The sequence below is a fragment of the Pleurodeles waltl genome, chromosome 1_1, assembly GCF_031143425.1.
Source record: "Pleurodeles waltl isolate 20211129_DDA chromosome 1_1, aPleWal1.hap1.20221129, whole genome shotgun sequence".
Taxonomy (NCBI): Eukaryota; Metazoa; Chordata; class Amphibia; order Caudata; family Salamandridae; genus Pleurodeles; species Pleurodeles waltl.
In genome coordinates this window covers 431906294-431931480 of record NC_090436.1, presented here as the reverse complement: position 1 = coordinate 431931480, position 25187 = coordinate 431906294, and the positions used below count along the sequence as shown (strand labels likewise).

Genomic DNA, 25187 nt, shown 5'->3' with positions numbered 1-25187 from the left:
GAAACAACTTCACATAAATCAGCTAGAACTACTAGCAGTGTTTCTAGCGTTGAAAGCATTTCAACCGCTAATAGCCCACAAACATATTCTTGTCAGAACAGACAACATGACAACAATGTATTACTTAAACAAACAGGGAGGCACACACTCATCACAACTGTGCCTCTTGGCACAAAAAATTTGGCATTGGGCGAATCACAATCACATTCACCTAATAGCGCAATACATGCCAGGAATTCAAAACCAGTTGGCAGACACTCACAGTCGAGATCACCAACAGATCCACGAATGGGAGATTCATCCCCAGATACTACAAACCTACTTCAAAAACTGGGGAACACCGCAAATAGACCTATTCGCAACAAGAGAAAACGCAAAATGCCAAAACTTCGCATCCAGGTACCCACAGCCTCACTCCAAGGGCAATGCGTTATGGATGAGTTGGTCAGGGATATTTGCTTACGCTTTTCCCCCTCTCCCACTCATTCCGTATCTAGTAAACAAACTGAGTCAAAACAAACTCAAACTAATACTAATAGCACCAACTTGGGCACGACAACCTTGGTACACAACACTACTAGACCTGTCAGTAGTGCCTCATATCAAACTACCAAACAGACCAGATCTTTTAACTCAACACGAACAGCAGATCAGACACCCGAATCCAGCATCGCCAATCTAGCAATCTGGCTCCTGAAGTCTTAGAATTCGGACATCTAAACCTCACACAGGAATGTATGGAGGTCATCAAACAGGCTAGAAAACCTACTACAAGACATTGCTACGCAAATAAATGGAAACGATTTGTTTATTACTGTCATAATAATCAAATTCAACCATTACACGCGTCCGCTACACACACTGTAAGCTACTTACGCCACTTACAAAAATCTAAGTTAGCTTTTTCATCCATTAAAATACATCTCACAGCAATTTCAGCTTATCTGCAAATTACACATTCAACTTCGCTATTTAAAATCCCAGTCATAAAAGCTTTTATGGAGGGTCTAAAAAGGATCATTCCACGGAGAACACCACCAGTTCCTTCTTGGAACCTCAATATTGTATTAACGAGACTCATGGGTCAACCATTCGAACCCATGCACTCTTGTGAAATGCAATACTTAGCTATTAGGAAGGCTACTTTCCAAGTTATCACATCTCTCAGAAGAGTAAGTGAAATACAAGCCTTTACCATACAGGAACCCTTTATACAAATACACAAACATAAAGTGGTTCTACGTACAAATCCCAAATTTTTGCCAAAAGTTATATCACCGTTCCACTTAAACCAAACTGTGGAACTCCCAGTGTTTTTTCCACAACCAGACTCTGTAGCTGAAAGAGCATTACATACATTAGACATAAAAAGAGCTCTAATGTACTACATTGATAGAACCAAACAGTTTCGCAAAACAAAACAATTGTTTGTAGCTTACCAAAAACCCCATACAGGGAATCCAATATCCAAACAAGGCATTGCTAGAAGGATAGTGAAATGTATTCAAACCTGTTATGTTAAAGCTAAGAGAGAACTGCCTATTACTCCAAAGGCACACTCCACTAGAAAGAAAGGCGCCACAATGGCCTTTCTAGGAAATATACCAATGACAGAAATCTGTAAGGCAGCCACATGGTCTACGCCTCATACATTCACTAAACATTACTGCGTGGATGTGTTAACAACACAACAAGCCACAGTAGGACAAGCAGTACTAAGAACTTTATTTCAAACAACTTCAACTCCTACAGGCTAAACCACCGCTTTTGGGGAGATAACTGCTTACTAGTCTATGCACAGCATGTGTATCTGCAGCTACACATGCCATCGAACAGAAAATGTCACTTACCCAGTGTACATCTGTTCGTGGCATGAGATGCTGCAGATTCACATGCGCCCTCCCACCTCCTGTAGCCGGTGTAAGTTGATCAAAATTAAACTCGTAAATTTGTAAATATAATACTTTTAGTCACATTATGTGAACATACTTACTCCATTGCATGGGCATTATTACTATATACACAACTCCTACCTCACCCTCTGCGGGGAAAACAATCTAAGATGGAGTCGACACCCATGCGCAATGGAGCCGAAATGGGAGGAGTCCCTCGATCTTGTGACTCGAAAAGACTTCTTCGAAGAAAAACAACTTGTAACACTCCGAGCCCAACACTAGATGGCGGGATATGCACAGCATGTGAATCTGCAGCGTCTCATGCCACGAACAGATGTACACTGGGTAAGTGACATTTCCCATATATATATATATATATATATATATATCTCAAGACTGTGAAGGTTGAAACACGTTGGTGTTTGTTGTGGGTGTTATACTGCACATTAAAGTGAAGATTTAAGAATCCTGTGAGTGCCACGTCATTGACAGTAGTGTCAAGTTTGTGTGATAATTAATTAAGGGAATAGGTCCTTTCATGGCGTGGGCACCGACTAAACAGAGCACGCCTTGAGTGAACCTTTTGGGAAGAAAATATATATATAATAATATCAACCCTCCTTAATTACCTGAAAAGTACAAGACCAGACTAATGATGCTTCGCTGCAATATCACAATTGTAAGTGAGAACATTAATCATCTTATTATTTTCAAAACATTAGAAATAGCCTCTCTAATCATGAAATGCTGTATTAGTGGTCTACACCAATGGTTGCCAACTTATGGACCTGGGGCTTCGCAAAGCATCCTCAGGGGGCTCTGCAACTGCTGGGAAATTTTTATATTAACAGAATAATAAAGGGTGTATAAATAAAGTGGCTAAATGTACAATTGAAAATTTTAAAACATACTGTAAATGTCAAGGAATTAGAAATTGAAGGCTAAAAATTAAATTAGTATCCTCAATATGATTTGTAGGAGCAGTGCAGATGCATCAAACAGAACGTTTTATGGATGATGTGTGGCTTAATTTACAAGAACTCCAACCTTCCTATTAAAATTGTTTTTTTTTGAGTTTATATTTGTTTGCAAATTAAAATCTGTTGTCATTTATGTATGTGTTTGAATGCTTGTTTCTGTATTTTTTTGTGTATTGTTATGCAGTTCAAATCATCAAGTGTTTAGGCCAGGGTCCTTGGCTTTTCAGTAATGACTCAGTGGGGGATTCCTGGATTCCAATAATGATTCAGTGGGGGTCCCTGGGTTCCAGTAATGATAAAGTGGGGGTCCACAGAAGTCAAAAGGTTGGGAACCACTGGTCTACACCATACCCACCATAGAAGTTAGAAGGCCTTGCGTCACAGGGAAAGAGCTTAACAAAAGGACTCTAGATAACCCGTTAAAAAGGCACAATAAGCAGTATGATATGTATCTCTCTCTCTCTCTCTCTCTATATATAATATATATATATATTAATTTTGCAACAGCATTTATTTTACCCATAGTGTGCAAACAATGCAAAAGTCATGCATTCCAAAATGATAATTGAATCAGGTAGGCAAATGAGCTCCACTACTGACACTGAACCTCAGTCAATAAAGTCCACACCCTAAGCGCACTGCGCGGTATACACAGAATGTAGATAACACCTCTCTTTGACCACTGGTGCCAGTATTAGTTTGCCTGTCTCAGTTTAACTTTGAGAATGGCGACACAGAGATTTGTTGTGCTCGCCCATATCCAAAAACCTACAACGAGGCAGCAGCGAACTAAACTGAGCATAGGATAATTCAGTTGCACCCTTACCACTGCCATGGTCCGTTTAGGACCTTTCTTCTATAATGCTGAATCTAAGGAATGATCTGCAGTGCAATGTGGGCAGAGGTGATTTAATGGAAAGGCCAGCCCCACCGTCACCACGATGTTGGCAGAGCTGCCTGTCGAGCAGGCGCTCGCTCAGCATCACAGGATTTTTAGTTCATGCTGCAATGGAGAAAAAACAGATATGCTGTGATTGAACTATCTCCCTCAAGTACAATTGTTTGTGAAGGCTTCGAAGTCATAATAGTCCCCTCAGCGTCATCATGCACCTAACCACTCTAACATATGTGCATACTGGTTAAGATCACACATCTGTGTTATGGCTGTTTTGTGTCGATTTTGTTTGTTTTTTGTTACTGACGGCTTTCACTGCCTTAACCAACTGCACTTGCTTGCTGAGTGTGACAGTTAAACTCATTATCCCATATGGTGGAAGTTCGGGGCAAGCATGAAGTACAAGCTGGACCTTGAGTAGTTGTTTTGGTTGGCATCAGGATCAGCAGTCATCAGGTAGGCTGGAGCATGAGTTTGAGCAGCTATAGGGGCCAACTGGGTTGTGCCTGCTTGGTAAATCAAACTTGAACACAGCTCATACCCGTATCTGAGGATGATGAGTTGTAGTCAGCGCATTTTTAAGTTTGGAGGGGCATTGGTGTTCGTTGGTCTTTTTTGTGCCTAAATGCCATCTTAATATTCTTCAACTTGGATGATGGGTACTAAATTGGGTCTGTCACGTGGCACATGCAACATTGGTCACTGAATTTGACTTTGTGCATCAGCTTGCCTGTTCTATTGCACCACAGTATCTGGCATCCACCAAGGAGATCTTGCGATTGGTGAGCGCTGGCGGACCAGCTGAGCACACACGATCAGTCAGTACCGACATTGTTTGTTATCAGCTAGGCACCTTGTTAGACCTACAGCATGGCATGGTGAGCATTACCTTGTCAGACTGTGCTAGGTCTTTTTTTGCTAGGCTGTTAAAGCAGATGATGCTTGGTTCCAATCGAACGGAGCTCATGGCATGCTTTTCAGCTGCGGGAAGGATAGTGGGGCGATCAGGAGTGCCTCACTTAGCCACAATCGTGTGTTAACTTGAGAGTTCTGAGTTCATCGGCTAAATATTATGGTGTAGTTTTATTTCCAGCTTTTTTCCCTTGGAGTATTGGACTATCAACTCACTGATTAGCTGTGATTTGATCATCATCAGAGGTAGTTATTCAGAGGATGTACACTGATTATCCCCTCCCTCCCCACCCCCACCACAGTGTGGAGCTCTCAGCTGTCACAGCCGTCTTTGTCTGGCGCTACACCATGCCCCCTTGAGTATGTGAGTTTTAATGTAACACTTAACATTGGTGAACAACATGTTTCTGCATGCACTCCAGAATTTGGCGGAACTGTAGTTTAGCATTGAGATAAAGGGGTCTTATTCACATTACAAAATCATAATTGTTTGAATCATAAACTTCCATGTATAATTTGCAAACATTGCAACCACTCCCATGCATCTCATTCGTGTCTCTGTTTTTTATCTTCCAGCAAACCGGTACCTACTGACAGATGACGTCCTACGGCTGCAAGAATTTCAAGAGAAGAAAGTAGCAATTGCCTATCAAATTTATGGTAACAAAGGTAAGCATATTTTACTTTCTTGAAACATTATTACCTTTTGCTCATTCAAAGACCAGCCTTCAATAAAATATATATCAAAATCATTCTTTTCCCCACTTGTTCTCCAGTTATTCAGTACAATACCCCCACACACAGCACTTATTCCTTTTCTGACTTGCTCACAACAATAGCCTAGACACTCATTAAGGTGGTATTTTTTTCAGGTAACACTGAAGTACTCTTTTAACAAAGGGTGGCAACTGAAGCTTATGCAAAGACCAGAGATGGGCTAACCTGCACACTTACCTTCCATAAGAACATTGACCTCGAATGAGCCCAGTTCTCTTAATTTCCACTACCTCCACATTGGCTACTTCCACCACATATGAACTGGCAAGCCAGGTCAGGTCATTTAAACTAAGAAGACTGTCAGACCAATGCTCACCTTTATCTAGGATTTTCCTTAGTTACTTGTAGCTTACTTGGCTTTAGAACCAGGTTGTGGGTGTGGGTGTTTTTATTTTTATTTTTGGGGCGGGGTCCCCAGGAGGGCTTCAGGTTCCACGTAGGCAGGAGTATGGCCTTACAACACATCCCTTCTATTGCACAGTGCTTTTGCTTTTTTGCTGTGACTGCCTGAACACCCCATTTGGCCTTTTCTCTGTGCTTGAAGTATGTCAGAGAGTTCTGCGATGGCTATATAGTACAGTGTTAGCACTCTGTGGAACACCTAATCATTTAAGCCATGATTTAGATTCCTTTTGATACTTTGCCACTTAATATATTAATAAAACTCCCCATTGAAACATATAGGGCTTCATTACGAGGCTGGCAGTCATGAGACCGCCTGCCTTGCCGGTCCTTCCACCGCAGACCCGGTAAGGACCGTCACATCACGAGTTGTGAGGCTTGGCAGATGCCAAGCCTCCACAACTCCGCCTGGCCCGCCTGTGCGGTCCTACCACCGTGGCCGGTGGTTAGCACCTCCAACCCGGCTGCAGGCCTCAGCCTGCTGGACGGATTACTAGGCTGCAAACCGCCAGGCTTTCCATGGCAGTCACCCCGCCACGAAAACCCTGGCGGTCACGCACCCGCGACAGGAATCTTCATTCCTGTCGCCGGCACACACATGCACACATGTTCCCACTCGTCCCCCTCCCACCTGTCCACACACCAACAAACACCCCCCCTCCCCTTCACGCATGCATGCATTCACATACACGCCCCTCAGCATAGGCATACATGCACACAGACACCCCCACTAACTTGCATACATGCTCAGACACCCACCCTCCCTCGCAAACATGCTCACAGACCCCCCCCCTCGCAAACATGCTCACAGACACCCCCATACAAATGCACATACACGCACACACATTCACTCGCATACACGCACGCATTCACCACTTCCCTCCGCAGACACGCACCCACAGGTCCTGCCGGTCTTGCACTGCCAGCACCACCCCACCATCAGGACTCCGCCACGCATTATTACGCCTTGTAATACAGCAGGAGAAGTCCTGCTGCCGTGATGGTGCGGGTGATGCAACTGCCACTTCGGAGTAGGACTTCCACCCAGAAATGGACGGAAGTCCTCCAAAGACTACTAATATGGCGGTCAACAGACCACCAGCACTAGCAGTTTGTTGGCTGCAACGGCTTCACAGTCCTGGAAAAGGACCGCTGAAGTCATAATGAGGCCCACAGTTTGAAATATAAGTGTAATTTATTGATGCATTCTAGCCCCGTCCCAAAGAGTTGGGAGCACCTTGACGTTGATGGAACCACAATATGCCTCAATGGCTGTAGGGCAAAGTGACGCAGCCTAATGCCCTTTCATTGGACCTCCAATTGCATTTATCTTTTGATAATGGAAGCTGTACTCATGCGGACTGTTCTTGCTGTGGTTAGGGATAATAGACATAGATCTCCAATTCATACAGTAATTTTTTGAGCACGGTTGGCAAAGGTTAGCAATTGTCTCTTTAGTTAGTAACCCAAAGCTCATTCCGTTCTCTTTGTTCAGGGAGCCGTCACTTCTTTATATAATCTCCTGCAGTACTGCTGGTCATATTTGAACCAAAAATGCCCTTGATGACATACCAGTGACGTCTTGCTATCAATGTAACAGTGCTGGGAAGGAATATAGTTACAAATATGTAGGTAAGCAAACCTGGGGTTAGTCAGACTCTGTTGATAATCAACGTTTGACATTCTAGTGTCCTGGTACTTCAATATTAGAGGTTTGCTTCAAAGCAAATCCTACCCCAAGAAGACTGGTTTTACCTCTTTACAGAGTTTATTAAGTTCCTCATATGGCAGATGCAATACAAGTATTTCTGTAACATGCATGAGTTTCACTATGTTCCACTCCAAAAGGGAGGCTACTGTGTTTTTTCTTCAGTTTTCCTGTAATGAAATCGTTGTACCATTAGTTGTGGTGATCCAGATATTGAAAGCGCCATGTGCCACAGATGAAGAACTTTCATGAATGTGGAATAATTTACATATTATTATATATGAAAAAACAGTCTTTTCTCTCCTTTCTCCTGTAACCATGGCAGTGGGCCCTGAAACCTGAGAGGCACCTCAACACTTTGAGGCAAATCGACATGGTATGAAAACTGTGTTCCATACCACTCCTTTATGCTTGGTTGGGAAACTTTTGTCAAAGATTTTGAGGTGTAGCTTTTACCAGCCTAAGGGTTCTCAAAAGAAAGTACCTCCCACCCGACAGGCTAAACTGATGACTGATCCCTAGATATCAGCATAAGGCTACTTCATTCATATATCTTGCTGCGTCCATTTCTTTAATGCTCACACTAAGATAAATGTGAGTATGATCTTGGTCCAGTGGGTACATGTGTAGCCCTTCAGTAAAGGAGGCCATTCTGCTTACTGCCTCAAACTTGAGACACCTAGTCTCAACAAGTTAGAGCCTGAAATTAACATCAGATCACCTCTCTTGTTTGAAAAAAAAAATTATTGATTCCTGAAAAAGAATCAATTTCTGCAACAGCTGTAGAGAGTTTGAAAGACCGAGATTGCCTCTGTTGTCCTTTCAGAATTTCAACAAAAAATCCCCAATACCTTAAAGCAAGAAAATGTATGTGTCTGCATAAATTGCAGCTTAGTTGGATGCAGTCTAATCACCCTTGGGATTGGGAAATATCTTATTTCACAGCCTTAGTTCCTTGTATATGGAGGCTAAAGCCTCCGTGTGAGAAATGAGATTCAAGTAGCACGATAATGCATCAGTGAAATGGGGGTAGTGAAACATATACACGCTCTTTCTGTGTGTCACAAGAATGGCGATTCTCAGATTAACATAAATAGAAAATTAGGATTTCATCAAAGAAACGGAGGATAGCATTATGTTTAAACCTTTTAATAGCCACTCCTGCAGCACCTTTAAAGAATTTCATCCACAAAAATAAAACAACCCAGAACTGGAATTTTTACAATCCATAAATAACACTGCAATAGAATATTTTTCCTCCTTTAAAAGCAAAACTGCGAAGAATTCTGATTCTTGACTTCTGTCTGTAACAGAAACTCCCATTGTCTTTCCTCTTCAAGATGGAGAGCCTAGAACAAGAAAATATAAACTGAACCAAAATATGCAATAAAACGTACCAAAAGAATCATAACTGCATGACAAACTATTTTTTCAAACTAGTAATATCCTAAAACTGTTCTCCCCTATTAGTCCTTTCCTACCATACCAATATATATATATATTTTTTTCTGTGAGGGAGAGGAGGGCAGATAATGCTAGCCTCTGAGTCTTCAATGAAATCCCGATTTTTTATTTTTCCTCATGTTAATCTGCCATTTCATTAGAAGACTGGGGGCTATCATTGTACACGTTGAAAGCCCTACAACATCACCTTTTGCATGTGCTCAATTGGTCTAAAGTAGTGCTAGCTTTAGGAGGTCTCCTAAGTGTCATACTCTTCATGTTCCTACAAATCAAAACATTATTTCCTACAGACTTTCCACCAACAGGCACATGACCTGCTGAAACCGCTGATCTATAACAGTTAATTGTATGATAACTTTGATCTTTCTCAAATTGTTCAACTCAAAAATTCACTACTACTACCACAGGAACCTCCACGGGATCCAAACTCCTTTCCATGCACTAACGTACCCAAATGTTCCATATTCCTTTGTACCTTTGCCCACTTCCTGGGGGCCAAGAATCCTCAAATAATTCAGCAGCCCTTTCAAAAGTCCTTGGTAAGCTCCAGATTTCCTGACACCTTCCTAACAAGAAGGTTCAACGATTTGTTCAGAACTAATGGATATTCTTCCCCTTTTCCATTTTTCAGCAAACCTTCTTTTGCCTGTATCAACAACTGAATCTCGCATGCCAATTCCATAACTGTGAGAAAAAACGCCTGAGACACCCAAAAAGGAGTTAACACTAACAGACATCTCTCTCCTCACCTTACCTTCAAAAGCACCCTCTGAATTATTGCAACAGGTGGAAAAGCATATTCCCTCTTTTCCGACCAGTCCTATTGATAAACATCTACCGCAGCCGCACCTGGGTCTGGTAACCAACTGAAATACTTGTTTATCTGAAATGTCAACCTGCTTGCAAACAGATCCACTTCTAAAGGACCCCAAATCCAATCTTTACTCTCAAAACACGCCTGATTCATCTTCCAGTTGCTGTAATCTGTCAGATATCTCAAATTTCAATCCATAATTGAATTAATCTCCCCTGGTAAATATTCTGCTCTCAAATTTATGTTGTGCTCCTAAAAAAAACAAAAAAACACAACTCCTTTGCAATGCCCGACAGGCTCCGGGTTCTTATTCCCCCCACCCCCCAAGAAATATATGTAAGACACTGCCAATACATTGTCCATCCTCATCAGAACTGTCTGTTCCTGTAACACTCCTCTAAAACTCTTCAATGTGTACAGTCCCGCTTTCACTTCCAAACAATTTGTGTGTTCACTCCTCTCCAAATCTGATCATCTGCCGCCTGTCTCCCAGCCGAGCTCCCCAACTAGTCAGACTGGCACCTGTTTACAGCACAAAATCCGGCACACATCCAAAAATTGCCCAGCCCTTCCATGCCTCCAGATTGTGTAACCACCAACTCAACACTTCCTTCGCCTCCTGATTCAGCACAACCTTGTTGCCATACCATAAACCTTTCCTTAATTCTTCTGCTTTCAACCTCTGCAAAACTTGATAGTGCAAAGATCCTGGTAAAATTGCCTGGATTGATAATGGAAACAATCCTATCATCGCAGCCAAGTCTTTCAATGTTAGACATTCCTTCCCCAATACTTGTAAAACATCTTTATTTATCATCTTTGTTTTCTTCTCCGGCAACATTACTTCCACCGTATCTCCCAGAGACCCTAAAACTTCCAACCTCTGAGATGGAGACATCATGGACTTCTCTTCATTTATCAGAAATCCCAAACTCTCCAAGAGACTCTTCGCCTCCTTCAATTGAGCTACTAACTCCTCTGTATCCTGCGACATTATCAGTATGTCGTCTAAATAAACACTCAAACAAAACCCTCTTTCTCTCAAATGAGCTACCACAGCCCTCATCACCTTTGTAAAGCACCATGGTGCAGAGGACAGACCAAATGGGAGACATAAAAAGTGAGACAACTGATTCCTCTATCTGAATTGTAATTATCTCTGGCCTCTTTCCTCTATCAGAACCGTAAAGTAAGCGTCCCTGGGTTCCAACTTTACTAACCAATCCTTTGTCAGTAGCATATCTCTCAGAAGATGGATCTCCTCCACCTTGAAATGCATGTAGACATGAAACCAATTCAGAAACCTTTAGTTTATCACCGGTCACCATCACTTGTCCTTTTTTCTACCAAAAGTAAAGTGCTTGCAAAGCCTTTCAGTGTTCTACAGGACGTACAGCACCCTTCGGAAACATTGCTTCTATTGCTTCATCGACCAGTAGCTTTTGATCTTGTGTGATGCTCAATTCTCTTGGTTCTTTTTCCTGAACTAGAATTTCCACAAACTCTTTCTTGAACCCCTGGATAGTTTTTCATACCCATGAATCTCCTGTCATACACCTCTATTTATCTACAAACATCCTCAGGCGTCCCCCTACTTTCTTTGGGAAAAACCAGTAGGTATCCCTTTACTCACCGCAGAGCCCTAAAGATGCTTGACCTCTTCCACAGTTACTCCTGGATCTCCCTGACCTCCTCCTTTGCGGGAAGAAACCTGATGACCCCTAGAAGTCTCTTGCAACACCTCTGTAGTTGTAATTGTACTGGAACCTTTGTAGTCTATGGCCAGCATAAGGTCCTCGTCTGCTAGCCCTTCCAAAACAACCCGCAAACACTTTTCTCATGTTTGTGCCTTATGCAGTGCTGTAAAAGTAGTTACATACTTACCTAGGGTTTTCACAAATCCCTCACCAAAGGGTGACCCTTCTTCGTCCTCACTGGCCTCCTTATTTGCCACTCCTCCCAGTTTGGGATTAATTCATTAATACAGTTTTCCTGCGTTCAGCCATAAGCCCTGCATTGGCATTACTTAGAAAAAACATAGAACCTTGACTCCATCCTCTCAATGATTCCACATCAACTGGCTCATTGTTCAAGTAGGCCTCTTCCACCATAACCATAATCTTTGCCAGAGGACACAGAACATCTAAAAGTCAATCTTGACATTGCTTTAAAGATCTCTTATGTCGTTTTTGACAATCTCTCCCCACTTTAAATAGAAAAGTAATTATTTCTGGATCTAGGTTTGGAGTATTACACACCTTTATCCTCAATCACTGGTTAGGACGTTCTGCTTTTAACACGTTCCTCAGCTCCTTTTCTAAAGTCTTTTTGATCCATGCCTTAATGAACTTCCCCACATGCTCTAAGGCCCCCCAGTCAGCACGTCTATGATGATAACTATTGTATGGGTAAAACATTTCCTCACCTAGAGGATTCTTAATCACCACCTTTGAAGATGATCCTAAATCACCTTTTGGATCATCATTTAAATCGTTATCCTCATGTAAATCAAAAATGTATTGATCATACATCTTATCCACCCCTTGTACGATGTCTCCATCAACATTTATGAACTCGTCATCCTGCAAAACCTGCGTGCCGCTAAGGACACCTTTTCCCTACATATCGCTACGGACACTAACCTTTGTTATGGAGTTTAATCCATCTTTCTTTCGTTCATTTGTCTTTTTTTCCATATGTCTAGTTTTCCGCACCCTTTTGCCCTTTTTAACACTCTTACCTGCCTTTTTGTTGGATAATAACCAGTATTCTTCACCTGAACCTAGATCCTTTCTTTTCTTTTCCATCACTGTATCCACTACCTCCTTAACAGAAGCTCTAACCTCCTGAATTACTTTTTTATTCTGCCCTCTCGCATCCTGCTTTCTGCCAACTCTGGTTCAACACTGCCCTCATCTGAAGCCGTTCTACACTTAATAATTATTTCCTCGCTCAAAACAATGCAGCCTCTCGCATCGCGGCACTCCGAACAGCTGATGACTGTGGCTAGCCCACTAATCACGCTGCGAATAGCGCTAGCGTGAATCCCATCCATCTCCTAGGTAAACTACCCAAACCAAAACAGCTGCCGAGACATGCAAGATGTGTGTATCTGTGACCTTAGGATTAAAGTCCTGAGCGCACCTATAATACCGGAGCACGTGGCCGGGAATTCTTTGGAAAGTGCCAGCAATGCAGTTTTAGTGCCTGAGGGGTGCCCCCGCGCCACCTCGCAAACACTTCTTAATACAGGTGCTTGATTACTGATGCCAAAATGAATTCCATGCGCTTCTAAACGCACCTTCCCGACGTCGTAATTAACACATTTGACCGCGAGCTTCTTCGCATACTCTTCCAATAAGGACATGCAATCCCTGTTTCCACAAAGTACTTAATGCGCCTTCAAACGTGTGAAAACTAAAGCATTTAACGACTCGCCCCTTCACACACTCCCAATACCTGCGCATGGCCTCTGTTCAAAAGACCGCATCCGTTAACCACAACAGCGTTAACTGTGGGCCCTTACTACCCCCGTAGCCCGACCTTACTAATATATAACCTCGTCTTTAAATTAATGCGAGCAGTCTGCCACTCGCCTGTTCAAAATGCTCATACACTTAAAAACATTTACACAGCTTAACAATTCAATCCCTCTAAATCTATTAAAAAAAGAAATCGCAAACAAACACCACTCGCACTGCTTCTGTAGATTAAAAGCTTTTGGTTCTTTAAAAAAGATCATACATTACCAACAGTCTATGCATATATCTATAAAGAAAGTCACTCAAAAAGTTACTTATCTGAACAGGAGCAGCATTCTATTTCAGGATTTTCTATGGTTTGTTAAAATTCCAGTTCTGGATTGTTTTATTGTTGTGGATTAGGTTCGTTAAAGGTGCTGCAGGAGTGACAATTAAAAGGTTTGTTCATAGTGGGAACCTCTGGTCTTGTAATGAAATCAGATAAGCAAATCACATAATCATTGAAGACAAAGAATTGTCTGTATTTTGCTTTTAGATGCCTCCACCAAGTTCACCGCTGCCTTAGTGTAAGATGCAGCAGCCAGTAGGCCTCAATCACTGTGTGATACGTAGTTGCCATTGTTGAAACAATCTAGAAGCCAATGTCTTAGTTGCAGCCTTAAGTCCTTGCTTGAGAGAGATGCGCCAGCTGCCATCATTGCTGCTCATCTGACAAGATGGGGAATTCACTTGTTTTGGAAGATCAATATTATGTCTGCCATCAAGTCATTTCCAGAGCAGTCTTTGCACTCTACATATTTTAGTTCACCAATGGCTGTTCATTTACACTTCGTGCCAGACAGTGCTGCGTATCAAGATGCCAGGTTGTTTCAATATGTTTTGTTCTGTCTTTCACTTTTAACTCCTTATTCACTTCTGTATGTCATCCTATCCATCTTACTTTCAGCCCTTCCTGCCTTTCATCGTGTCTTTCATTTTTAATCACTTCTACCTTTCTTTCATGCATTTTATCCTTTATTTACTTCTTTGTTTTATCCTTACTCGTTTCATGCGTTCTGTCATGTTTTCTGTTTTTCTTTTGGAACCTGTGCATTCTTTCTTTTCATCCTTTCTCCCTCAGGTCTTTAATGGTTTCTCCTTTCCATTATTTTCGCCTTTCATTTTTCATGCAATCCGTTTATCATTTATTTTTTTTTATTTTTTTTATCTCTTATGAGCTCTACTTCTCTTACGTGATTTTCTTTCTCATTTGTATAATTTTCTCTCTCTCTCTACCACTGCATTTCTTTCCTTAGGCATCCTACTACCCTCCACACTCCAGCTTCTTAATATTATTTTTTTCTAGATTTATTTATGCTCTTCTGTTTGGAGACCTGCGTGTCCGATCAGAGTTTGGTGCGGCACAGAACTGTAACAGCTGACCTAGTAGGAAATGCCCCTGCAGGAGCCGGGCCTTCACAACAGCTTTGATGTTATGTGTTGTGTGTCAAGGAAGATTACTCTACTGCTGCCTTTTCTGTGTGTGATGGGGAAACTCCAAGTCACCAGTAGCCAGTGGTGTCTGGAGATACCTACCTGGATTCTCTGATGTTAGTTATTTAATTAGGAAAGCTAGTGTAATGTCTAGTCATTCAATTCCATGTGTGATAGGAGTATATTGATAGGAGAATTACTGTAGTTTTATCCACAGTGGCTCAGAGATTCAGGAGGACCAGTAGTCCCCTATTGTGTGACTAGGTTGTTTCCATCAAGGTCTTGGCTGCCTGCTATGTCGGTGCTGCTGTGTGGCCTGAAATCATTTAAAGCAGAATTAATCTTAACATTGTCCTTTGTTTTGATAGTGGTTGCCAGGATCAGTTTGGCCCATATGGCAATTAGGCAATGCTTGATGGACTGGTCTGACAAGTCAGTGGGCTATTTGTGGGCCTGATCATGGTCTTTTAGGGCAGTTTTTATGTTTGAATTCCCTGATACTAAAACAAACATTGTCTGCAGCAAGCTCAAACTTCTGCAACCTCCCATACCATACAAAACACTTACGCTGCACAAATTTACAAGTTCAGAACTGCCCCAATTTGCAAACCTAGGTCTCTTTTTATAGACCAAATTCACTAATGGGGCCACTTTTATTTTAGTGCATCGGCCTGTTTTCTGTCACAGTCCGACACTGGTAGTGTTTACTTATGTTTTTGAGGAACAGTAGATTTGTGAGAGGTTGGTAGCTAGTTGCCACAGTCTTTGGGGTTGAGGTTTAATTTGTCAATTAACCGGGGAGTCCTTCCACTCTTGATTGCATTAAGAAAGATTCCTTCTTCAAGTGATGCATTGTTTTTGTTCAGGGATGTGAGAGCATCTTTAGAGAAGAGGTTTAATGATGCTGGTTAGAAGATAGTCATGATGCGATGTGAGGATGGTATGGTTGTTTGCATGGTCTGTTTAGGAGGTCAATTTTAAGGTTTCTTAGAGGAGGGAGACGAAGAACCGCCTTCAAAGAACGCATCAACAACAACGCAATGCAAGGAGCTCTTCAACGTCATGAAGGAACTCTCCAACCTTCACATCCCGCCATCACAAGACCTCTGCAGCTCCCTAGCCACCTTCTACCGCAAGATCGCAGACATCCGTGACCCACCGACACCACAGACTCACCACCCCCCAGCCACACCAGCCTCCTGCTCTCCTGGACCCACGTCAACGACGACAACACCATAAAAATCATGAACACCATCCACTCCGGCTCACCATCCGACCCCTGACCTCACCACATCTTCAACAAAGCGAGCTCCTTCATCGCACCCCAACTCCGGAAGATCATCAACAGTTCCTTTGAGACTGCCACCTTCCCGGAGAGCTGGAAACACGCCGAGATCAACGCCCTCCTCAAAAAACTCAGGGCAGACCCAGAGGACCTCAAGAACTTCTGGCCCATCTCCCTGATCTCCTTCCTGGCAAAAGTCATAGAGAAAAATGTCAACAAACAACTGACCCGCTTTCTCGAGGAGAACAACATTTTGGACCCGTCCCGACCTGGATTTCGCAGCAACCACAGTGCCAAAACCGCCCTCATCGCCACCACCGACGATATCAGGACCATACTTGACAACAGCAAAACCGTGGCCCCCATCCTCCTGGACCTCTCAGCTGCGTTCAACACCGTCTGCCACCGCACACGCCTCAACGACGCAGGGATCCGCGACAGAGCCCTGGACTGGATCACCTCCTTCCTCACCGGCAGAACCCAGAGAGTCTGCCTCCCTCCATTCTGCTCTGAAGCCACCAAGATCATCTGTGGCGTACCCCAGGGATCGTCCCTCAGCCCGACCCTCTTTAACGTCTACATGGCTCCGATCTCTCAAACTCCACATCGTCTATACGCCGATGACACCCAGCTGATCCTCTCCCTCACCAAGAACCCCGCCACCACCTAAATCATTCTCCATGAAGGAATGAAGGCCATCGCCGAATAGATGAAGAACAGCTGCCTGAAAATGAATTCTGACAAAACTGAGGTCCTCATCCTCGGCTCCACCCCCTCCGCCTGGGACGACTCCTGATGGTCTGGCACACTGGGAATCGCACCGACACCCACCGAGCACACACGCAACCCGGGATTCATCCTGGACTCATCGCTATCAATGACCCAACAACTCAACACCGTCTCTTCATCCTGCTTCAACACCCTCTGCATGATTCGGAAGATCTACAAATGGATCCCCACTGGAACCAGAAGGACGTTCACCCAAGCCCTCTTAAGCAGCAGACTGGACTACGGAAACGCCCTCTACACAGGAACCACGGCCAAGCTCCAGAAAAGACTGCAGTGCATACAGAACGTCTCCGCACGCCTCATCCTGGACATCCCCCGCCACAGCCACATCTCAGCCCACCTGAGAGACCTGCACTGGCCCCCCGTCAACAAGAGAATCACGTTCAAACTCCTCACCCACGCTCACAAGGCACTGCACAACACCGGACGAGAATACCTCAACAGACGGCTCTCCTTCTACACCCCGACCTGACAGTTTTGTTCCGCTGACCTTGCCCTCACCACTGTCACATGCATCAACAGAATGACCGCCGGTGGCAGATCATTCTCCCAGCTCGCCGCCAAGACCTGGAACACTCTTCCCATCCACTGCGACAGACTCAGGACCTACTTATCTTCAAGAGATACCTCACGACTTGGCTGTTCGAGCAGTAGCAACCCACCCCTTCTTCCCCCTCAGCACCTTGAGACATTCATGGGTGAGTAGTGCGCTTCACAAATGCTTTGACTGATTGATTGAACGATCAAAGTAGCTTGGTTTGTGCTATTGATGTGGTGCTAAATAGTTAATAGTTGTTAACACCAGCTACTAGTACTAGCAGCAGCTAATCTTGTTTGATTAATAATTGATTACTAGCAGTTTCCAGTTGGGGGCAGTATCACAACAAGCTGGATCTCACAGGCATCCTGGCACAGGACATCAAGAAATTCAACAAGTGGATCTCCAACTGCGTGGGTACTCCAGCCCTCATGAAACAAAGCAACACAGCAAAAACCAGAACACAAGTCAGCTGGTATACAGAATACCTCAAAATGACCAAGCAGCACTGCAAAGAACTGGAACAGAAATGGAGAATCAGCTAAGTAAAAGTGGAAAAAATGTCTTCAAAGCCACCCAGAGAACGTACCCCCAGCTCATCCGAGAAATTGAGGCACGTCCTAGTCCAACGAATAAATGGCAGCTCCAACCGCAGCAAAGAAATCATTGCAATTGTCAAACCACACCCACCGCGGTCACTGGAAACATCAGTGCTTCACAAGCTCTATACAATTACCTCACAAACATCTGCAGCAAAATCACAACCATATACAACAGCTTTGCCCTGCAACCAGACCCCAGGACTCTCCCCCAGAAGTCTCCCAGAGATGAAGGAAGTCAACACAATTCCCACATGGCACACCATTAGCACAGGGCCCACAGCAGTCATGAAGACTGTTCCCTCCGGGGCCCTGCCCCCACCATATCTTTGACAAAGGAGGAATCTCTTGTCAGCAAGGCCTACACCTCTATCCTCAACACTTTCATCAGTACAGCCACTTTTCTGGGTCCCTGGAAACACTCTGCTGTCAATGCTCTCCTAAAGAAACCCTTGGCTAACCTAACCAAACCCGCTAACTACCTATCAATTCCCTCCTTTCCTACTTAGCCAAAGTCCTGGAAAATGCCATCTACAAGCTCCTTTCTTACCACCTTGCCAAACACCAAGTTCTTGAAACTAGACAGTCAGGATTCAGACCCAACCACAGCACAAAAACCACCCTTATAGCAGTAACAGATGACATAAGGACGATACTTGACAGGGGGAAAACCAAAGCCATCACCCTTCTAGACCTTTCACCAGCCTTAGATACCATATCCCACCCCATCTCAATCCAATGATGCCACGAAGGATGCATCCAGGGACTCATCCATGTATGAGTCTGCTTCTTCCTCACCAAAGAACCCCAACTGTCAGGATGCCCCCCCACGCCTCAAAAGCACAACGTCTTATTTGCTGAGTCCCACAGGGAACCTCACTCAGTCCAACACTCTTCAACATCTACATGACCCTGCTGGCCAATGCCATGAGCTCACAACAAACATCATCTCTTACACCAACATGCAACTGATACTGTTCCTCTCTAACATCAGGGACAAGTTAACCACATGCATGACAGAAGTGGATGAAATTTAAGTGCCTCAACTTGAACTCAGTCAAGACCTAGGTGGTAGCTGTCAGAAAGATCGCCTCACTATGAGACTCTGCCTAGTGGCCCACAGACCTTGGACCCACCCTCATGCCCTACTCACAAATGAGAAACCAAGGACTCATCAAAGACCACAAACTAGACATGACCGCCCAAGCCAACGTAGTAGCCTCTGTCTGCTTCAACACAATAAGGATGCTCAAGAAAATCTTCAAGTGGCTACCAGACAACACCAGGAAAACTATCACTAAACCCTAATTTCCAGCAGATTAGACTACAGAAACACCCTGTATGCAGAGAATACCAACCAGCTCACAAAAAGACTGCAGAATATCCGAAACGTAGTAGCCAGACTAGTCCTCAACCTTTCTTGCCAAGCCCACAACACCTTCGAGAACTCAACTTGCTTCCTAAAAACAACAGCTCACACTTTAAACTCTGCACCCACATCTACAAAGCTCTCTACAACGCTGGTTCTGCCTTCCTGAGCAGCTGTATTCACTTCCACCACCCTTCCAGACACCTCCACTCTGCCGATCTTTCTCTGCACACATCCCATACATACACAAAAGCAGGCAGAAGGACTCACCATCTAGTACCTGCCCCAAAAATCTTGGAATGACCTCCCACAGCATATTGGAGCCTCATCCTCTCTCCCTGACTTTCTCAAGCAGCTGAAGACCTGGCTTTGCGAGTAAGCCCCCCTCGTCTGGCCTCTCACACCTGCTAAAGAGGGCCTGGATAACCTCACGGGTCATTAATGATCTATAAAAACATTGTTAACATGACATAACATTGAGGGGGCTTGTAGTTGCATTGAAGCAAAGCTTGAAGTCTTTGATGATGAGCTTGATGGCTTTAAAGATTCAGCATATAATGGTTGACTTCTGATAGTAACCCTTAGTGTTTGCGGAGCATTATTATTTTAATCTCGGACTTGGGTTTTGTGTTTTTCCTTACATTGCTTGTTGCTAGCAAATTTTCTGGCAGTGCGTTCTTAGTTGCACCATGAAGTTGATGTTGGGGTTTGTGTTCTTTCATAGCATGCGCGGTGCACACGCCAGTGTTGTAAAAACAGAATGTGAGAGATTCCAAATGTGTAAGCGTAATCACAGTAGTTGCTTCATGCCTGTGGCCCTGCTTGTTGTATATCCTAGTGCTTTAAAGTAAACTTACCTGTTCAACTTGATTGATGTCTTCTGCATCTTTTTACTGGCAAAGGGTGCCAGTAGAGGCACCACATCCGAAGTCATGACTCTTTCTTCATTGGTGACTTGTGACAGCCGAGAGGAAGAGACAGGCGAGTTGGGGCAATAGCAGAGTCCTCTCTATCGTTTGGTGGTATCACCTCACATTGGTGAGAATGAACAATGGAGGGCAAGCAGGTTTAGACAACCAAATCTACAGCCTTAGTTGGTGTACTCTGTTGATGGTAATACCATTCTCGACATCTATTTGCGCATCTCAGCTGTGATACATACACCTCCCTGCAGTCAGTACGTTGCCTAGCTACTGCATGCTGCTGTTCTCTCAGCCTCATTGTAGGCCCGCCATGTCTTTGTGTGTCTCAGTGTTTATACATGCACCTCCAAGCAGTTGAGTCTGTTGCCTAGCAACCATGTGCAGCCATTCATTTGGTTTTAGTGTTGGTCCGTCAGCCGTCACATCATCTGTCCGCTTACGCTACAGTGATAAGCACACTTTTCAACATGTCTCCTAGCAACAACGCATCAGCAATTTTGAATTGGGCTTTTTTTTAAATTTTTTTTTTTTTTGCTGAAACCGTCAGCAGTATTAAACATGCACCTTTTTTTTTAATTTAGTTTTTTAGTTTTATAAAACATAAAACAAAGTGCAGCAAGTACAGGTAGCATACTATTATGTAGCACCTTGAACTGATCATAGCCTCTATGGACAATTAGTCAGACTTTAGGTCTTGGGAATAGTTCCACAATAACCACTGTATTTATTTATATTTTTGTGGGCACCCCCTTGATTTATAAACCTACTCTTCTGCCTTATCACACCAGTCCATCTCCCCATGTCCTCTCCACCAGCAAGGGGGGCTTGTCTGAACATCAGTGTTGAAGTATGTTGCCACCAGCTGTCTAGTAGCCAGAGGCTTCCCCATTCCTCTATTAGTCGTCAGGGTGCCATTTTAGGGTCAGGTTTGACTGGTCTACTCCCCATTTGAGACAGGTCCAAGTGTATACAAGAGTAGTACTGTCGGATAATGGGATAGTTCCACATTTTGTTGTAAAAGGTGCCCAACTCAACTCTACACTGCATTGAGTGCCAGGACCTCCCTTCCTTTTGTGCAATCTGGTTGGACTCTAGTAAAATGGGTGTTAGTATTTTAACTGAAAAAATCTTATTCTCATGATTACCGCTTGGACTCTAGGGGCCATCTTTGCCTCCACCCTTTCAGTGTTGTCTAAAGCGGCGATGTCTTGTGCCCATCGGTCCCGCAGTTTGATTAGGGAGTCTAGTGTTCAATACGAAGTGTGTCTGTATCTCTTAGTGTACATTGAGAGGCTGCCAGAAACACATTTGATACTTTCTTTATTTTTCCTGTGATATGTCGCTCTGACCTATGTTGATGTGCACATTTTGGATAAAATATACTTGGTGAGCTCTTTTGAGACACAAAATCGGACACAAGACACACACTTTTTTATTCTCTATAACCTCCTTACATTTTTGCGTAGGCTCTCATTATTCTAATGAGACTACTGGATTTTGAGCAGCAGAATCACCTGCTGTGTGGGAGACTGAGTCTTACCCACTACAGGTGACGCCTGTCGCCCTAATCCGGGTTTTGCTCCGGGTAACTAGCAGTGCCTCATCGCTACCCAAGAGCAGGGATGATTGGGCAGCCGAGCGCATGACATAATTGATTTCTCAGGGAAATTGTGGTCCCTCAGGTCTCATCTGTTTCTCTCAATTACATTAGTCTCACATACACAATGACAAACAGAGGCAGTATATGTTTCAATGAGGTTTTAATGAAGTGACTGCATCTTAGATAGCAAAGCATGTACTGCAATAACCAGGACGCTACAGTATAACAAGATTAGATTGTGACAAGGAGAGTGAAGCATAGAAATAACGCTACCATATTGTCACTAGAGCCAATAGACTAATTCCTACCTTAGCTATAATAAAGCACAGCATGTTAAGCTCTAATTCTGCCCTTCAGGTTGCCCTGGGAAAATATCATCCCCCATACCTGAGCAAAGGCCTGAAGTCTGGATAAGCAGCTGTAGCGAAGCGTTCAGCAATCAGCATACAGTTCTGGTTCTCTGAATCCCCCTCTAACGTATAAGGGACAAGGAAGTGTTTTTATAATAAAACAGCTGATGTTCTGAGAAAATTTCCCTGCGTAAGGATGTGTGTTTTCTATGAATGTCATAGACAAAACTTGTACCACGTTCACCGGCAACCTATCTTACTGCTGCGTTGAAAGCACAGAGTGAACAAGAATGTCTTGTTTAAGAACATCGTGCTGGCCTAAGCAAGAACAGCTAGATAGAGAGAAAATAAAACAAGACCGCAAAAGTGGCTATTGTTAAAATAATAAACAAAGCTCAATAAATTATATCTAGGTTAAAGTGCACAGCAACAGGCCTAGTGTGCTAAAATAAAGTGCATGAAGCTATAACTAAAATGGCTACACAACAACCTCCCCTTGTCGGTTGAAGGTGGTTCAAAGCCTAAATATATATATGTTACTAAAACTCAACCTAAGATAGATGTGTGAAAGGGGTCAATAATGACAAGTTAAAAGGACACATGAGCATATATAGAGGGACAATTTAAAATAGTAACACTGCGTAAAAGGGGCCGAATCAAGAGTCAGAGTCATTTTGAAAATTGCCAATTGGATCCGGAACAGTGGAGGAGAGGAAATCTTCCACTTCTGCAGGTGTTAAAGTTGGAAAGGCATCACCAAGAAGGACCAAGGAGCAGTCGTGTTCCATAGCCTGAGCCTCAGCCAAGGCGGCAGCATTCCGTGGTGTGCCTAATAATGAGTTCAGAGATGCATCCTCTAGGAAGGACAGCTCATAAGCAGCTTCCCGTAGCAAACGCACCCTCAACGCGCATGTCCGGTAATGAACCCTCAGCGAGAACATCAACAGATCAGTGTCCAATGAAAGCAAGTGCTGCGTAGAAAGGCAAACTTTCAGTGCATGTTCGAACGAGCACCAGAGGCACTGAATCACGGGCTGCACACAATGCAAAACCGGTCTGAATGACAGAGACCAGTCACACTCCAATTCCTCCAGGAGTGTTGCTCCACAGTACTGCTTCATGCGTTCACGACACAGCTGCGCTGGTGGGAGTGCTTTCCTTCCTCCTTGTTGCTGTGGGACAGCCGCTGTGCATGAGAAGTAGCAACAGCAAGATGGCAACTATTATAGCCAAAGTTATTGTTAATCCCCGGAAAATACTGGAAAATATTGAGTGAATGGCTGATGGTATTAAACCAAATATGGAGGAGAAGGTTTGAACGAAACCAGAACCAACAGCCTTAAAGAAATTTGCGATTCCAGTAGTACTGGACGCATTAAATATTCATCCCACGAGTTCACCAAAGTGTCTCGGAAAGTTGGTACTTAAAAGGGGCTGTATCTCTGCTGACGACCTAGCCACCTGAAGTGCGTAGGTCTCGCGTGCAGATGTGAGGGCCATATGTTTTTGAAACAATAAAGCTTTGAGTCTGCTTAACTTGTCAAAATTCATATTAGAAGTAGCAATATGGGGCCAAATGTCAGCTACCTCTTTTAATCTAGTGGGAGGAAAAGGTACTTTCCCGCAGCATGTAACAATCTTAGAGACCGAAACAACATAAACTATTCCGTCTCGCATCCCACAACAATCTTCACCATTGAGGAGAACATAGTTGCCATTTGAAAGGACCTGGAACGTAGCTCTGATCAGGGGGACAGGAACTCCCTTCAGATAACCAGCCAAATTCATTGCCAACGCGTTACACGCCCAGTGCAAGGACAGTTGTTTACAAACCATCGAATGGCTGACAGCATTCTTGCATTCACTACCGCTAAGAAAGACTTATTTCATGCCACTGAGACATTTGTACAAGAAGGGTAGCTCCCACAGCTCATGGATGTAACTGTCTCCCAGCCTTTCATATCTGCCTACCGGAATGTGTTTTAAACAGGACATGAATTGAAGTGTGGAAATAGGCAGATTAATGACCCCGTGTATTAACCACTCAGCAGATGGTATTTCAGCCACAGTAAAAGGCAACTTTTCAATTTTTTTTATGTTTATCATGACATAAGTCGCTGCTTTCTTAGCCATTAGTTGCTGTTGTTGCGTCAAATTAAATGTAGAAAATATGTCCTGTGCGCTAATGTGCTACCAGGTAACGTGACCTGCCTTCAGTGTTTGAAGTGTCCATCCCAACTGCATAATGGACCTTAGTTGACTCTGTCCATGGTGTAAGGAAGACATATCTGTCTGTATAATGTCTGTAGCACAAGAGACAATGTTATTTAAGGTGTATATCCGGTCGGACATGGTATTAATCCGATTATCTACAACAGCTAATGCCTTCTGTAAATTTTCTTGGTCTGTTTGCCTTAACCGGGCAGCGGCCTCTTGTTGGGAAAGCTTCCAAATTTCATTATATACTTCATATAAGAAGCGCTTTCTGTGTTGTTTTCTGGGGCCTAACAGAACGTCTTGTAAGTCGTGTTATTAGACAAGAGACTGGGGTGCTCTTGTAATCTCATCTAGTGAGGAACTCTTCAACCATTGCTGGCATATTTTTCCTACACTGTATGTTGTTACTTTACCCCCATGTTCGGATGATATATAGCGAAGGTCCGGCCTACTAGTTCTAAACCCCGTGGAGTTTATGAAACGTTTATGACACCCATTGGTATCTATTGGCCACAATAACCACCTGCCAGGACGTGACAGTGAAGCATTAAACGTGCCATTCTGGACCCATTCATCAAGCTGATCTTCAGTTGCATTGATATACTTTTGCCATTTATGAAATTTTGTAGGTGCAGGAATACTGGGCGTGTTCAATTCCTTCATTTTTGCTAAGCCTAAACAACTTGTTTGTTGTACAGTTTCATTTAAAAATATC

At 43.5% G+C, this 25187-nt stretch overlaps 1 protein-coding gene across 2 annotated transcripts in view; it reads left to right on the top strand.

Moving 5' to 3' along the window:
- The window catches only part of PTCD2 (pentatricopeptide repeat domain 2), a 256012-nt gene that overhangs the window by 16835 nt on the left and 213990 nt on the right, over positions 1-25187 (top strand). For both annotated transcript variants that reach the window (XM_069224151.1, XM_069224144.1), the window contains exon 2: positions 5259-5351. In XM_069224151.1, coding sequence (XP_069080252.1) covers positions 5259-5351 — 93 coding nt within the window. The remainder of the gene's footprint in view (positions 1-5258; positions 5352-25187) is intronic.